The 17,330-nt window shown below is 53.2% G+C and overlaps 1 protein-coding gene across 8 annotated transcripts in view; it reads right to left on the reverse strand.

Moving 5' to 3' along the window:
- CRTC1 (CREB regulated transcription coactivator 1) overlaps nt 1–16,887 on the reverse strand; it is a 79,255-nt gene extending 62,368 nt beyond the window's left edge. For all 8 annotated transcript variants that reach the window (XM_057540571.1, XM_057540568.1, XM_057540567.1 and 5 more), the window contains exon 1: nt 16,732–16,887. In XM_057540571.1, coding sequence (XP_057396554.1) covers nt 16,732–16,857 — 126 coding nt within the window. In that variant the 5' untranslated portion in view covers nt 16,858–16,887. The remainder of the gene's footprint in view (nt 1–16,731) is intronic.
- Nucleotides 16,888–17,330: the final 443 nt, after the last annotated feature.

The raw sequence follows: 17,330 nt of genomic DNA on the forward strand, positions 1-17,330 counted from the left end.
GCAGTCAGCAGATGTGATTCCCTCCACAGGGCACCAACTGTGTGCAGGTACAGTCCTAAGGGTTGTTCACACACTGACATGGTTAACCCCCTCTACAGCATATCTTAGGAGCGGTGATGGGAAAACTGACAGGGGCCAGTTATGTGTTTGCCCAGGGTCACACAGCTGGCAGGAGAGGAGCAGAACTTCATACTGTTAGGATGGCAACAATACCCAAAGCAACCTACAGAGACAATGCAATCCCTATCAAAATCCCAACAACAGGGGCTTCCCTGGCAGTCCAGTGGTTAAGACTCTGCGCTCCCACTGCAGGGGGCACAGGTTTTGATCCCTGATTGGGGTAAGATCCTGCATGCCGCACAGCGTGGCCAAAAAAAAAAAAAAAAAAAAAAAAAAATCCCAACAACATTTTTGGCAGAAATAGAAAAATCCACTGTAAAGTTCATATGGAATCTCAAGGGATCCCAAATAGCCAAGACCATCTTTAAAAAGAACAAAGTTGGAGGACTCATACTTCCCGATCTCTAAACTTACCACAAAACTACAGCAACCAAGACAGTGTGGTACTGACATAAAGACATATAACACCAATGGAATAGAATAGAGAGCCCAGAAATAAACTTTCACATATATGGTCAAATGATTTTTGACAAGGGTGCCAAGACCATCCAAAAAGGAAAGGACACTCTTTTCAACAAATGGTGCTGGGAAAACTGGATCTCCACATGCAAAAGACTGAGGCTAAACCAATACCTTATACCATATATAGAAATTAACTCAACATGGATCCAGACCTAAAGCTAAAACTATAAAACTTTAACTATGTAACTAAAACTATAGAAGCTAAGACTATAAAACTCAGAAGAAAACAGAGGAAAAGCTTCAAAACATTAGATTTGGCAATGACTTCTTGGCTGTGACACCAAAAACACAGTCAACAAAAGAAAAATATATATAAATTGGACTTTGTCAAAATTGAAAACATTTGTGTATCAAAGGACACCATCAACAGAGTGAAAAGGCCCCATTCCCATGGAACGTGAGAAAATATTTGCAAATCATGTATCTGATAAGGGATTAATATCCAGAATATATATGGAACTCCTAAACCTCAACAGCAAAAAACAACTCAATTCAAAAATGGGTAAAGTAACACAAAAAACTAATTAGAAAACATATATGCATCCTTATGTTCATTTCCACACTATTTACAATAACCAAGATATTGGAACAAACTAAGTGCCCATCAATGGATGAATGGATAAAGAAAATGTTTTATACATATGTATTTATACATACACACACACACACACACACACACACACACACACTGAGTACAACTCAGCCATAAAAAAGAATGAAGTCCTGCCATTTGAGACAACATAAATGGATATGAGAGTGTTATGCTATGTCAAATAAGTCAGATGGAAAAAAACAAATACCATATGATTTCGCTCATATGTGGAACCTAAAAATAAGAACAAACTAAATAAAATAAAAACTCATCGATACAGAGAATAGATTAGTGGTTACCAGAGGGAAAAGGGGTTGGGGGTGGACAAAATGAGTGAAGGGGTCAACTGTATGGTGATGGATGGTAACTAGACTTGTGTTGGTGATCACTCTGCAGTGTACACAGATGTTGAACTACAATGCTGTACGCTTGAAACTTACATTTAAAAAAAATAAAATGGGCAAAGGACCCAAATAGATATCTCTCCAAAGAAAACATACAAATGGCCAACATGTGCATGAAAAGATGTTCAACATCACTAATCATTAGGGAAATGCAAATCAAAACCACAATGAGATACCACCTCACACCCACAAGGATGGCTATAATCAAAAAGCCATAAAATAAAAAGTATTGGTGAGGATGTGAAAAAGTTGGAACCTTTGTGCACTGTTGGCGGGAATGTACAGCCGCTGTGGAAAACAGTGTGGCGGTTCCTCAAAAAATTAAACACAGGATGGCCACATGATTCAGCAATCCACTTTTGGGTATACACCCCCCAAAAAAATGGGAGCAGGGATTCGAACAGATATTTGTACAGCCATGTTCAGAGCAGCATTATTCACAATGGCCAAAAGGTGGAAGCAACCCAAGTGTCCAATGAAGAATAAATGGATAAACAAATGTGGTCCATCCATACAATGAAATATTATTCAACCTTAAAAAGGAAGGAAATTCTGACATATGCTACACCATGGACAAACCTTGAGGACATTATGCTACGTGAAATAAGCCAGTCACAAAAGGACAAATATTATGAGTCAGTCCATTTACATGAGGTCCCTAGAGTAGTCAAATTCATAGAGACAGAAAGTGTTTAATATGGGAACAGAGTTTCGGTTTTGCAAGATGAAAAGAGTTCCAGAGATGGATGGTAGGGACAGTAGCACCACAATGTGAATGTACTTAATGCCCCCGAACTGTACACTTAAAAATGGTTAAGATGGTAAACCATTACGTATATTTTCCCACTTCATTTATTTACTTATTTGGCCATGTCACGTGACTTGCGGGATCCTAGTTCCCTGACCAAGGATCAAACCTGGGTCCGGGCAGTGAAAGTGCTGAGTCCTAACCACTGGACCGCCAGGAAATTCCCTCCCACAATTTTTAAAAAGGAAAAATACAAAAAGAAAATTAGCATTTCACTCCTATGGAATTCCTGCCAAAAACACACCACCTTAACCCAATGGCAAGAAAACAGACAAACCGCCCTGAATGACATTCCACAAAAAGACTGAGCAGTTGTCTTCAAGAGGTGAAGGTCGTGGACGATGAGGAAACCCTGAGCATCATGGATTGGAGGAGACTGAGGTGACCCAACGACTAAGTGCAACGTGGGAGCCTGGATAGAACCTGGGCCCAAAAACGGTCACTGAGGGACATCTGGGGACATCCAAACACAGACTCGAGTCTAGTTAATAGACCTGTGACAATACTGCTGTCCTGGTCCTGTGACACGTTCATGGTGAGAGGCTATGGAAACTGTACTGTCTTTGCAACTTCCCACTAAATCTAAAACTCTCTCAAAAGAAAAAGTGAAAAGAAATGAATATCCCCCCCCCAATAAAACTGAACAGACAATTCCTAAACTGTTTCTTGGCATCTGTCACATGTCAAGCCAGGGCACATGGGTGCAAAGTGTAAGACCCTGCCCCATGGGGCACCCTGATGCCCACCGGCATGAGGCTAAGCGCTTAGGGTGGGCATGTCATCTAATCTGTACAACTCTACACATGGGAAACTGAGGCACAGAGGAGGAGTCATTTGGGGGAAGCCGGCAGAGGCAGGGCTTTGAGCCCCAATAATAGCCACTTAGACTTGCAGGGTGGGAGGGTCGCCATGGGGCGGGCTCTTGGGCACAAGTGACCCCCCAGAAGGCCCCTGCTACTGACCCTCAGGGCTCCTCCCTCTGCATCTGCTGAGCCAGCAGGGATGAAATTAGCATCTCCTTGGCACCTCGGCTGCTGGGCCCATAAATCACTCCTGAGGCTGTGCATTGATTCTGTGATGATTTAATGAGCTGCTCCCATCCTAATTACAGCTATCAAAGCCCTCCTGCTCGGGAGGACAGAAGGGATCAAGACAACACAATGCTCACGGGTACAAAAGGACCCATGGAGGAGGGCCGCAGGAGTTTGTCTATTCTGAACACTTGATCACTGAACTTGATCTCAATGTGAGAGAGGCTCTTTAGCCGGCAGGGCATGGACACAGCAGCCCCCTGGACGTTCCGGCAGGGCGGACAGATCTCGGTCTTTGTGGGGCACGCTCCACCTCCCCGTGTCCCCAGCCCGAGGACTGGCCAGCCCTGCAGAGCCAGCCCTGGGCACTCTGCCTGGCTGGGCTGACACTTCCTCCCTGAGATTTCCAGGCGAATGACCAGCTGGCATGCACCCACCCACCCTCCGCGCCCAGGTGAGCTGTTGTCAGATGCACGGAGGAAAAGGGAAGTGCTTTGGGTTTTCTGTTTTCAATTCTCATCAAAGTTTTGAGACATAAACAATTTCTTTTATTATTGAAAAAAAAAAAGTGTGGCAGAGTGCGTCCCTGCAACCCCAGCTGGCAGGGACGGGCAGCCCTCAAAAGCTCTCACAGGGCTTCTCCCCTCATGAGCGTCCTTGCGGGAGCAGGGCAACTCAGGAGGGACCACCGAGCTCCCAGGCTGGACCCAGGAACAGAGGCTCAAACGCTCAACAGCCAACAAGGGAAAAGATCTGTCCTTCACAGCAGAGACTGACCCCTCTGGATAGAATGCTGTGCCCCGGCTTTGGGGTGAAACCCCCGTGACCAGTGGGGTGTCAGGATGGGACCACCTGACAGAGAAGGAAGTTCACATATGAAATTAGGACTCAAGGTCTCTTCTCTGCTGCAGAAATGCCTTTCCTCATTACGGGGGCCACCAGAGCATAAAGTGAAAGCTATTTAATATAAACCTCCCCCATCCCCACCCTGGGGAATCAGATTCCCGATTCTTGGGTGAAAGAACTTCTGCCAAGTCAGCAAGTCCTGGTCTGTAAGGAGTCAGCGTGCATTCCCTCAGCACCCACCACCCCTTGGGGATGCCTGCCCTGGTCCCCTCCCAGGGGACTAGTCCACCCCAGACCCCTGCATCCCCTGCCCTCACTCTCCCCAGGCCTGTGCCCATATGGTGGCTGGAGGGATCCTTGTTAAACCTACATCGCACATCACTGCCCTGCTCATAACCTTTCTGGAGCACCCCACCACCCCAGAATCAGACTCCGACCCCTCACGGGGGCCCATGACACATCACCCATGGAGCTCGGCCAGGCCAGGCTCTCCCCAACAACAGGCCTCACATCCCCCAATCCCATGGCTCACCCTTGTGCCCCGGGGCTCAGCCCAAACACCACCTCCACCAAAGGGCCCCCCTACTCCCATCCCATTTCACTCTCTCAGAGCCATGACCTTGGGGCCAGGGACCAGCTGGCTGCTGGCATGGTGTCCCCCCTGGGGCAGGGGCTCCTGGTGACTTGTTCTGCAAGGTGTCCCCAGGGCCCAGCACAAAGTAGGTGCTCAATAAATACTGACTGAAGGACTAGACTTTCCAGTCCAAACCCTGGCCACTGCAGGGAGACCTCATTGGGGGACCCGGTGCTTCCTACGTTGCCCAGCCCAGGGTACCTGCAGGGCCGAACAGGCACCACGCTGCGCCAGGCCCGCCCTCCGGAGCCCACAGGGCTCTGCCAGTCCACTCCAGACCCCTGCGTAGTCAACACAAACTCCAAGTTTCTCCCTAAAACTGTTCAGAAAACTGTAGCTCTGGGAAGATCCCACTACCCACCTGGCTCTGTAGCCACTCGGCACCTGGTACACATTCCCAGATGGAAAACGGGACCCCACGCCACATTCCCACTACTTAAGGGGAGAAGCCTGACTGTGTGGTGGGAAACTGGCCCTTTTAAAGGACACGTGCACCCAGAAGATCCTAAAATGAACCAGAGAGAGGCCTGCCCTCGGGGGGGCACAGTCCAGTATCTGCTTAGTGCCTGTCGAAAACCCACTCTGTGCCTGCTGAGTGCTGTGCCCACTCCATGCCTGCTGCCAAGTGCCTGCTGAGCACCTGCTGCGTACACCCTGTGTGCCTGCTGAATGCCTGCTGTGCACCCACCAATGGTCCGCTCTGTGTCTGCTGAGCACTTGCCGGGTATACTGTGTACCTGCTGAGCAGGAGCCGAGTGTCTGCTGAATGCCTGCCATTTGCCCACCCAGTGCCGCTGAGTGCCGCCGCGCGTTCACTGTGCACACGCCTCCAGAATCTTAGCAGCAGCAAGCACGCAGCGAGCATCTATGTGCGAGCCCCATTCCGGACACGCTACCTGGGTTAACCCGTCTATGTCTCACCACAATCCTATGAGGCAGACACCACTGTGACCCCCGCTTCACGGAGAGGGAGAGGAGCCCAGAGGGGACTCCCAGGTCTAAACTCACTCAGGAGGAAGCAGGGAGAAGCCCAGCAGCATGGTCCCAAGCTGGGTACCAGGTGCTACAGAACCCCCTGACCCCGCCCCACCACCCCAAGCACTTTCTCCCCTCCATGCCCATCTGAGAACCCTGAGGAGGAAGCCCCAGCCGCGCCTCACTTCCATCTGGCAAATAATAAATATTGACTCTCTCTGAATCCTTGGCCCGAAGAGGCAAGCAGTGGCTTCCTTGTTTGCGCACCTGGACCCCCATCCGGCCAGCGGCACCAGAGCCACCCCTGGCCAGGGCAGGGCACACCCACCTCTGCTCTGGGGTAGAGCTGGACATGGTGGAGGGAGGGAGGTTAGGAGAGGGGGTCAGAGATGCCCCAGCCAGAAATGGGGGGCCAATCCATCCTACAAGCTCCAAGATGAGGTGAGACTCTCCCATCCCCACCCCTTTCTCACTGGTTCCCCCACCTCGCTCTCCTTCCTGTTCACCTCTGAATAAACCCTGTCATTACTACCTCTGAAATGTCCCGAATCGGCCTTCCCTCTGTCCTCACCGTGGCTGAGCCCAAGGTGCTACAGTCCCCTCCCTGCTGCAGGGGGCTCAGAGACAGACACACAGGTGGGGCAGGCAGAGAGAGGAACACAATGAACGCCTGATTTGCAAAACACCAGGGATGACCGCCATGGTCATCAACAGAGTATATGAATCGAAGCTCAGCCTCCAACAGGGTCCCTTATGGCTGCATTAAGAAAAATGTGGGCCCCAGATTCAGACACAGGGTTGATCCCAGCACCTCCACACACAGCAAACCACGTGACCTGTCATGCCTTGGTTTCTCACCTGTGAACCAGGGGAAGCAACAGGCTCTTTCTCGGGGTGATCGCCACAACTTGCCGGGTGTACGCACCTGGGCTCTAGCAAGTATGGCCCCTGCCCCTCCCGCACCTTCGTGTCACTCACGTCACCATCCTGCTGGAACCTTCCATGACACCCCATGGCCCACAAACAGGGCCTGGCCTAGGGCCCTCCATCACCCGCCCCGCCTCCCTCCCCAGTCCTCTGCCCGTGCAGTCTATGCTCCTCAAGCCCTTCCCTCCATGCACAGGGTTCCAGCAGCCTGGAAGGCTCTGCCCCACCCCGACCAGCTGGCCAACTCCCAGAGCTGCATGAGACAGGGGAAAACGTGTGGTGGCCTGGGTCTGTCAAATGGGGTCAAATCCCAGCTCTCCCACCTCGAATGTTCTGTGACATTTGCTCTCTGAGCCGTGGTTTCCCCCTCAGTAAACCCAGGAGGATGCCATCAGCTGCCTGGGGTGTTGTCATGTCGCCAGGCTCAAGGTCTGCACCTCAAGGAACCGGGGGCCTCTACCGACCCCTTCTCGCTTGCACAATCCTGGCACGCGGGGGAGCACAGGAGCAGGGCTTCTCAGCCTCGGCACCCACCGACAACAGGGGCCTCGTGCACACTGCAGGGTGTTGAGCGGCATCCCTGGTCTCCATTCACCAGATGCCAGGAACACCCACCGCCCTAAGTCATGACAACCCAAGATGTCCCCAGATGTTGCCAAATGCCCGCAGAGGCAGAACCGGCCGGGGTGAGCACCCTGCAGCACCCATTTCTGACACTTCCCCACCACTGCACTCGGGCCGGTCTCTCCCCAGGCCAGGCCCCACCCCTGACATCCGCATGGCATCTTCCAGAGGGTCCCCGTTAAAAAAGAAATCCCCAGCACCAAGGACTCTGAATCCCAACCCCTGAGGCGCCGGTGCCCTGTCTCACGGAACAGCACGGAAGGGAGCCTGTACCACTGAGCTGAAACCAGAAGCTCCTGGCGCCGAGAGCGGCAGAGGAGGCCCAGCACTCAGCCTTCGGGACGCCCACAACAGCCCAATTCTGACCCAGAGTAACCTAAGTAACCCCGAGCAGGACCAGAAGGCCCACTGCATGGCCAAGAGTCACCTGGCACTGTGCCCCTGGGCCAGCATTGGGGACAGGGACAGCAGAACCCACCCTGGTGGTACGGACCAACAATGACCACCAGGCCACCAACCAAGGGCCAGACAGCCCGCTTACCCCTCTGACGGAGGCCAACCCTATCCCTCCACCTGGCCACAGCCCTGGTGACCCCGGTGTCCGGGCCTCCCAGCAAGGCCCACATGGCAGGGTCCTCAGATCCCCACTCAGAACTCAGGTCCCCACCCAGACCTCCAGAAGCAGGATCTTGGGGGAGCCCAGAGTCTGCATCCTTTAGTTCCGAGGTGGTTCAGAGACCCTCAAGAGTGACAAAACCAATGCCCACCATCCTCCCAACCTTCCTTGTTGCTCTTGGTCAGTGGGGCTCAAACTGTGGGTGACAGCCATTGGCCCAGGGCCAGCAAACTCCTGTAAAGAGCCAGATGGTAGATATCTCCACCTCTTTATGCCATCAGATCTCTGTGGCAATGACTCAACTGCCACAGACAAGGCATAAATGAATGGGCGTGGCTGTGTTCTAATAAAACTTTATTTACAAAAAACAGGTGTAGCTTACTGAGCCCTGGATTACTGGGTTATGAAACCAACTCAGTGGGTCCCTGGCATTTTATAATAAACAGAAGGGAACCAATTACATCAACTTTGCACACACACAGGGAGGGCTGGACTCCTTGGAGAAAACTGTTTCAATTGTATGTTTCTTGGTGGCTGCTGTTATGTCACGAAACACAAATATCTAACAGTGGGTCACAGTCAAGGAAATGAGAAGGCGGCCTCGGAACTAAGCCCTCAGCTTCCATGCCTGTCCCTCAGCCAGTGACACCCTCCCCTCACCCAGCCATAGACACCCCTGGTTCCACACCTACTGCAGGTCCAGGAAGCCCCCCTGGATTCCCCAGAGCGGGTGGGCCCCAGCACCGCACACCCTGAGCACCGGCCACCACCTAGTGAATCAATATGCCCGGCAATTCCACTCCCGGGCATGTGCCCACAAGGTGAAAACAGGGGCTTGTGCAAACACCTGCACACACATGTTCACAGCAGCACCATTCATGACAGTGAGAAAGTGGAAACAGGCCATATACCCGTCAACAGGTAACAGATAAACTAAATGTGGTCCATCCACACAACGGAATATTATTTGGCCACAAAAAGGAATGACACTCTGACACATGCTACAAAGTGGATGAACCTCACAAACATCATGCTGAGTGAAAGAAGCCAAACACAAAAGGTCACATGTTGTATGGACCCATTTACATGAAATGTCCAGACACGCCAATCCATAGAGACAGAAAGTAGATTAGTGGTTGCCAGGAGATGGGGGAGGGGAGGATAGGGAGTGACTGCTAATGGGGATGGGATTTCCTTCTGGGGTGACGGAAATGTTCTGGAACTAGACAGAGGTGATGGTTGTACAACACTGTGAATGTGCTAAATGCCACCGAAATGTGTATTAAAATGGTTCATTTTATGTGAATTTCATGTCAATTTTTTAAAGGCTTTTTTCAAAAAAAGGTCACTCAGCATGGTTCTGAGGCCCGGGCTGGCCATGAGCTTTAGGAGGGTTCTCTACACAGGACCCCAGGCTGGCAGGGCCACGCAGCAGTTCCCTGTGGGAACAGAACCAGGGCTCTCCAAGAAAGCCTCTTTCCAAATGACAACTGGACCAGTTAACCAAGAAGCGTGTCCCGTGCCAGCCACAGAGACTTCAGCACCCAGCCTGATCTAGACCATGGCTTTTATGGGGAAAAGAGCCATGGGCCATGCACAAAGGTGTGTGTGATGGTGTCCCAAGGCTGCCGCCTCCAAGACGAGGACAATTAGCGACAGGAAATATGGAGTCCAGGACCCAAGTCATGGGAGAAACAGGGGCGTGGTTGGAGAAACTGAGTCACGGTTCGGAAAAACCAAGGCCCCCGTGAGGCCAAGCAGGCTCTGGCGAGCTACTGAAGGTTCTAGTTTGTGTTCTTACTTCCTTGTTTCGGACACAGCGCGTGTGCTCATCCCAGAGCTGAACGTCAGTTCTGCCTCTTCCCAGCTGGGATGCGGCTCTGGGCCTCCGCTTCCCCATCGGCACAATGGCAAAGACGACACCTCCTCTCCGGTGGGGGAGGGGCTGAGCAACAAGAATGGGGTTGAGTGAAAGCCACACGGTGCCCAGCAGGGAGCAGGACCCGAGAGTGCAAAGGACAAACTTTACCCCCCACCCCACTGTGACCATACTCTGGGTCAGCTCCTGACAACAAGATGCCCCCTCCTGCCCCAGGGCCCTTGCTCTAGCTGCTGTTTCTCAGGCTTGTTCACCATCACCACCAGGCCCAGTACAGAGCGAGAGTCCCTACCTAGTTCCTGACAATGGGTGTGTGACGGGTCCACTCAAGGCCTCGAGGGGAACATGACCTGCCAGAGAAGGCCAGATGTGCACATCTGCAGACAACCCTCAGGCCCACCGCCCCGAAGCGGGTTCCGCATGGTACTTGGACTCTGCAGGCTCTGTCTCAGCCCAGGGGAGAGTGTCCCGGGGCTGCCATCACAAATGACCACCAAAGTGGGGGAGGGGGGGTGCATAAAACAACACAAATTTATTTTTGCACAGCTCGGGGGGCCAGACATCTAAAATCGAGGTGTCGGCAGGGCCACATTCCCTCTGGAGGCCCTAGGGGAGGATCCTCCCTTGCCTCTTCCAGCTTCTGGGGGCTCCACGCATCCCTGGCTCGTGGCTGCAACACTCCAATCTCTGCCTCCGTCATACACGGCCTCTCATATGTGAGTCCGGGTCTTCTCTTTTCGTGAGGACGCCAGTCATCTGACCACCCTAAATCCAGGACAACCTCATCTTGAGATCCTTACCCTACTCACATCTGCGGAGACCTTTTTTCCAAATAAGGTCAGAGTCACAGGTTCTGGGAGTCAGGATGTGGGCACATCTTCTCCGGGGCCCCCATTCAACCTATTATTGGGTGTGACAGATCACAAGCTGGAGAGCACTGAGACTGCTGGGGCTTTCTGGAGGTGGGGTACGGTGTACCCCATCCTCTCAACAGAGCAGCTCGGCGAGTCCGCGTGCCTGTGTGTGTGTCAAGGCTGCAGATGGTACCAGACACTTGAAGCAGCCGGCACAGAGGCAAACGGTGCCAAAGCCCAGGATGGAGGCCAGGACTGGGGGCGGCCTCCACGCTCAGCTAACCCGAGCCCCCGCTGCGCGGTGCCTGCGGCCCAGAGGCCTGTTTTCCAACAGCCTGTGCAGAGCCACCCCCGTCACAGGGTAGGGTCGGGAGAACACCCTCCTTCAGCGCAGCCAGAGCCGGCAGCCCTGGCTGGGCCACCGTGGACTGCTTTGCACACGGCCTTTTTCTGGCCCAGGTGCTGCTCCCTGGGATGCTCAGTGATCAGTTACAGGCACAGCCTCCTGTGCCCTGAGCCCCTGGCAAGTGGGTGACACGCCCCCATCTCTTCCCCTCACCTCCCACATCCGATCCACCCACACGTCCAGTCACCTCTGCTGCCAAAATATCACCAAAATCCACCGCTCTGGTCACTGCCACGGCCACCTCCCTGCTCAAGCCACCTTCTCCATTCCCCAACCGGGATGCTACAGCGGCCTCGCACCATCTGCCTGCTTCCCTTCTCACCCCGTTGCCCACTCAGCTCACAGCCATCTTTGTAAGACACGAAGCGTCCTTGAATGATTAAATGGGAGAGTTACCATTTGAGAGTTACCAGCAATTCCACTCCTCGGCATATACACCCAAGGGAAAGGAAGACCTGCATCCACACAAGCGCTTGGACACAAACGTCCACGGCAGCACTATTCATAGCAGCCAAAAAGGTGGAAACAACCCGAGTGTCCACAGATGAACAAATGGATACGCGAAATGCAATGTATCCACACGATGGAGTATTATTCAGCCTTAAAGAGTAATGAAGTAATGGACAGTGGTGGCTACACGACACTGTAAAAGTACTTAATACCACTGATCTGTACACTTATCAATGGTTAGGATGGTAAATTAGGGACTTCCCTGGTGGTCCAGGGTAAGACTCTGAGCTCCCAATGCAGGGGGCCTGGGTTTGATCCCTGGTCAGGGAATTAGATCCCGCATGCCGCAACTAAGAAGTCCGCATGCCGCAACTAAAGATCCCACATGTCGCAACGAAGATACTGAGTGCCGCATCTAAGACCTGGCACAGCCAAAATAAATAAAATACATAAATGTTAAAAAAAAAAAGGTGGTAAACTGTATGTTTTGTATATTTTACCACAATTCTTAATAAAGAAAGGAAGGACTGATACACCCTACGATATGGATGAACCTCGGAAACATCACGCTGAGTAAAAAAAGTCAGACATAAAAAGCTACGTGTTATATGATTCCATTTATATGAAATGTCCAGAACAGGCAAATCCACAGGGACAGAAAGTAGATTAGTGGTTGCCAGGAGTGTGGGAGGGGGAATGGGGAGTGACTGCTAAGGGGACGGGGTTTCCTTCTGGGGTGATGGAAATGTTCTAAAATTGACTGGTGATGGTTGCACAACTCTGTGAATATGCTAAAAACCACTGGATGGTACACTTTATTTATTTTTATTGGCCGTGCCGCACGGCTTGCGGGATCTTAGTTCCCCGACCAGGGATTGAACCTGTGCCCCCTGCAGTGGAAACTCAGAGTCTTAACCACTGGACCACCAGGGAAGTCCCTAGATGGTACACTTTTTTTTTTTTGGCTGCGTTGGGTCTTCGTTGCTGCATGCAGGCTTTCTCTCTAGTTGCGGTGAGTGGGGGCTACTCTTCATTGAGGTGCGCTGGCTTCTCTTGTTGCGGAGCACGGGCTCTAGGCACACGGGCTTCAGTAGTTGTGGTGCGTGGGCTCAGTAGTTGTGGCTCGCGGGCTCTAGAGTGCATGCTCAGTAGTTGTGGCGCACAGACTTAGTTGCTCCGCGGCATGTGGGATCTTGCTGGGGCCAGGGCTGTCCCCTACATTGGCAGGCGGATTCTTAACCACTGTGCCACCAGGGAAGTCCCAGTACACTTTAAATGAGTGGTTTGAATGTATTGGGAATGATATCTCAATAAAGCTATTACAAAAACAAGCAAAGGATCAGACCACTGACCATCACAAACCCCCCAGGGCCCCTCCCTCAGGGGCCAGCCGCATCTCTCCTCTCTCTCTCTCAATATGCCAGCCCCAACCTCGCCAAGCCCTTCCCACCTTGGGGCCTCTGCACCTGCCTCCCTCACAAGGGACACCCTTCCCTGGCATGGGGTGGGGGGGGGCCTCTGTCTCACTGTCCAGGCGTCAGCCTCCCGCCCTAGCCAGTCCTAGCACATTGCTTTGCTTCTTCTCTCTGAGAGCATCTGCCTCATTTATCTGTAGCAATTCTCTCCTGTCCCCGCTAAAACCATGCCGGCTCCCCAAGAGCATGGTCCTCACATGCCTCATATGCTGCTGGCTCCCCAGTACCTAATACAGTCCCTGGGACGTGCTGGGCAAATAAAAATGTCATTTTGTGGAATAAGCAAGCTACCCTTGCTCACAGATCAGGATTCTGAGGCCCAGAGAGGTTAAGAAACCTGCCCGAAGTCACACAGCAGAGCACCACAGCCCTCTCTGCACATCAGGCTGCCCAAGTCTGAGGACGAGAAAGGAACATTCGTGCACTCACCTCTCTACTCTGCGACCCGAAAGTGGACGTCACACCCCATCCCCCACCCGAACTAGCCCTTGGGGTACCTGCCCCTGGGTGATGTGACAGCATGGATCTACTCATCAGGCTCAACACCTGCTGACCTTCACAAGGGAAGGCACCGCGGGTGCACCCATCACGACCGAGGACCGCGAGCAGACACACATCGACACGAGTGTCCGCGCTCGCTCCAGGAGTGGGCATGCTGACCTGTGGAATTCCCCTGAGAAGAGCAGGGACCAACTGGGCCACGTCCCACCTGTTCTCAGGTGAAACCCTGGTGTCTACCGCAGGCGGAGGCAGCGCGGAAGGCTGCAGCCACGGGAGGGTGAGCAGGAGGGGACCCTGCATCAGGCGGGTTCACTCACCTGCACCAGACACTGCTGATGTACCACGTGCCACGTGCAATAGCCGGAATAGGCTAGGAAAGAGCTTGCCCATCCTGGTCTCAGGTGCAGCCAAAGCCATCAGCCTGCCCACAGTGGCACAGCCGTACTGGTGGGTGCGGAGTTTTGAACGATCTGCCCGGGTGCAAAGCTCGCACCCCTGCCCACACAATGTTTCCTTCAAACTGAAGGTTTCTCGGCCTTGACACTGCTGACACCTGGGGCCGGATCACTGTCTATGGTGGGAGCCGTCTATGCACCGTGGGGTGTTGAGCAGCATCCCTGCTCTCTACTCACTAGATGCCAGTAGCAGCCCTTCCGCTAGTCGAGACAACCAAAAATGTCCTTGCCAAATGTCCCCTGAGGACAGAATCACCCCCAATAGATAACACTGCTCTGTCTGTAAAAATCTAGTATAAGCGCACCTCCGCCCAGGGCCCAAGCCCACCCTACCTCCCCAACTCCCGAAGTAAAGGAAGGCAACAGGGAGAGGGAGGAAAGAGATGGGAAACGGTTACCAGGGGCCAAGAGAACTGCTGTCTGCGAATCTTAAAAATCTTTTCTACATCCATCAACCAATGAATGGATAAGCAAATGTGGTCCAGCCATACAAAGGAATACTACTCAGCCATATAAAGGAAAGAAGCCTCCTGATACACGCTACAATGTAGATGAACCTTGAAAACATTAGGCTGAGCGAAAGAAGCCAGACACAAAAGGCCACATCTTGTATGATTCCATTTATATGAACTGTCCAGAACAGGTAAATCCATAAAGACAGAAAAATTGGCGGCTGTCAGGGGCTGGGGGGAGGGGCAAAGGAGAAGTGATTGCTAATGGGTGTGGAGTTTCTTTTGAGGAATGATGAAAACATTCTGGAATTAGACAGTGGTGATGGTTGCACAACTCTGTAAATGTACTAAAAACCACTGAATTGTACACTTTAAACAAGTGAATTATATGGTACTATCTCAATAAAGTTGTTATTTTAAAGATATCTTTCCAACAACAATTCAAAAACAAACAAACAAAAAAAACCAATAATTCATTTCCAACCCTAAAGCAGAAACCAGGCCTCCGATCATGAAGAACTGTCATGAGCCAGTGTGACCCCTTCTTCTTGTCATACCACATACATTTGACACCTACTGCATGCTAGCACACGCTACATGCTGGAGACAAGATGAAGTGGACACTCCTGCACTCAGAAGCCCTGACGTATGGGCAACACTCAAGCTACCATTCATTCATTCATTCACCAACCACATCCTGAGCGAGGCCGCAAGCTGCTGGAGCAGGGATAAGCAGCACCTGGCCGACAGTGAGCACCCAACTGATACAGCTGAACAAATGCATGGAAATGAAGACACACATTCTAGTCTTAAGGTCATGATCTCAAAGAGAAACAAGCAACTAATTAAAAAATGTCACACCAAAAGCCCACCTGAGGAATCAGAAACTGAGGCTCACAACATGGGAGGTAGATCTGCCTAGGACAGTCAGATCGGACGCCAAATCCAGAAACCAGCGAGGTGGGTGTCTGCAGCTCCCACTCAACCCCTCCCCGAGGCCCCAGGGTACAGCACAGGGGTCCCATCGCTCTGCAGGATGGAAGCAGAGATTTACTGCCACCTGTGCTAAGCATGCTCCCCTCCCTGACCCACAAGTAAGGGCTTGTTAGACACGCTCCACAAGGGAGGACACCGAGACCCAAGGAGCTTGGCACCTCACGGTGGTCGCCAGAGAACTGGGGCCCAGAAGAAGAGCCAGGACCCCCGACCCCAGCCACAACCAAGCCCCTGCTCCAGGCCTACAGCGGCTTCCCAGGTGAGGTTAGCAGGTAACCGGGCCTGCCCCTGCACACCAAAAGCACCCAGCCATCTGAAGAACTGTCCCTCCATCCTGGTCCTGAGGGGCCAGGGGCCATCTGTGGCCAGCTGTACCTTGTCCTAGTGGGAGGAACATCACCTGGTCCCCACCATATGGGCTGCATGGGGAAGGGGCAGCTGTCTACACTTCAAGCTCCAAGACAGCCCAATCTGCCTTCCTGATCCCGCCCAGGTCCCCAGAGCGGAGGCCAGACCTTTCCCTCAGGTATCCAAAAGGGAGAGATACCTATCCCATCTCAACTCTGCAAGTGGGGGTACCTGTCCTTCCCCCAACACTCAGGCAGTGAGTGCACAGGTGACAATGATGGAGAGACACCTGTTCCTTCAGGTAGCAATGGTGTGGGGGCAGCTGTCCCCCTCAGGTACCAATGATATAGGAGCACCTATCCCCCCTCCCCAGGTAACAGTGATGCTTGCAAGCAGCACCCAGTTCACACACCTCAGTATCACTGCCCTAGGTAGCAGTGATATAAAGGCACCTATCCTCCTCAGGTAGCAGTGTGGGGACACCTTTCCCCTCTCAGGTACCAATGATGTAATGGCACCTGTTCCCTCCATGTAGTAATGATGTAGAGACCCCTGCCCCTACAGGTAACAATGATGTAATGACACCTGTCCCCCACTTCAGATAGCAATGATGTAGGGACACCTTCACCCCTTCAGGTATCGATGATGTGGGGGCACCTGTCCCGCCCACGACGCCCGGGGCGTGGGGACACCTGTCCCCTTGGGCCGAGCCAAGTCCCGCCCCCGCCGCGCGCCCCCCACCCCGTGCACGCGCCAGACACGCGCCCCCTGCCTCCCTCTCCGGCCCAGAGGGGTCGGCGCGGGCAGCCCCCTTACCCGCGCGGCCCGCGTCAGGCTCAGGTCCTTCATGACCTCCTCGAAAGCCGCCGTCTCCTCCGCTTGCTTCTGGTTGTGCAGAGCGATCTTCTCGCTGAATTTCCGCGGATTGTTCGAAGTCGCCATCTTCTCGCCGCCTCCTCCTCCTCCTCCTCCTCCTCCTCCTCCACCTCCTCGCCCCCCCCCACTCGCCGGTGCCACCACGCAAGCGCCGGCCGGACCCGCGGGCGGCGGGCAGTGCGCAGGCGCGCCGGCTGTAGTGAGAGCGGCACATGCGCACAAGAGTGGCGCGCGGCGCGGGGGCGACAGCGCATGCGCGCGCCTCGGCGGCGCGCTCAGAGGCCAGAAGGGGAGGTGGGAGAGGGAGGGTGGAGATTTCGGCGCAGTCGCAGTGAGCCGCCTCCTGGCCCGCTGGACAGCGGCCGCCTGGCTGTTCGGCAAGGGACAGGCTGGGGCGCTGGAGCTCCCAAGAGAGAGACTCCTGGACGCAAACCCTTCCAGGTCACCAAGATGGAGCCAGCACCCATCCCAAGGACAGGTAGCACTCGAGGCTGAGCCTGGGCTCGGACCAGTTCAGCTTAGAGACCAGTTCAGGGCGT

The sequence above is a fragment of the Balaenoptera acutorostrata genome, chromosome 2 (assembly GCF_949987535.1).
Source record: "Balaenoptera acutorostrata chromosome 2, mBalAcu1.1, whole genome shotgun sequence".
Taxonomy (NCBI): domain Eukaryota; kingdom Metazoa; phylum Chordata; class Mammalia; order Artiodactyla; family Balaenopteridae; genus Balaenoptera; species Balaenoptera acutorostrata.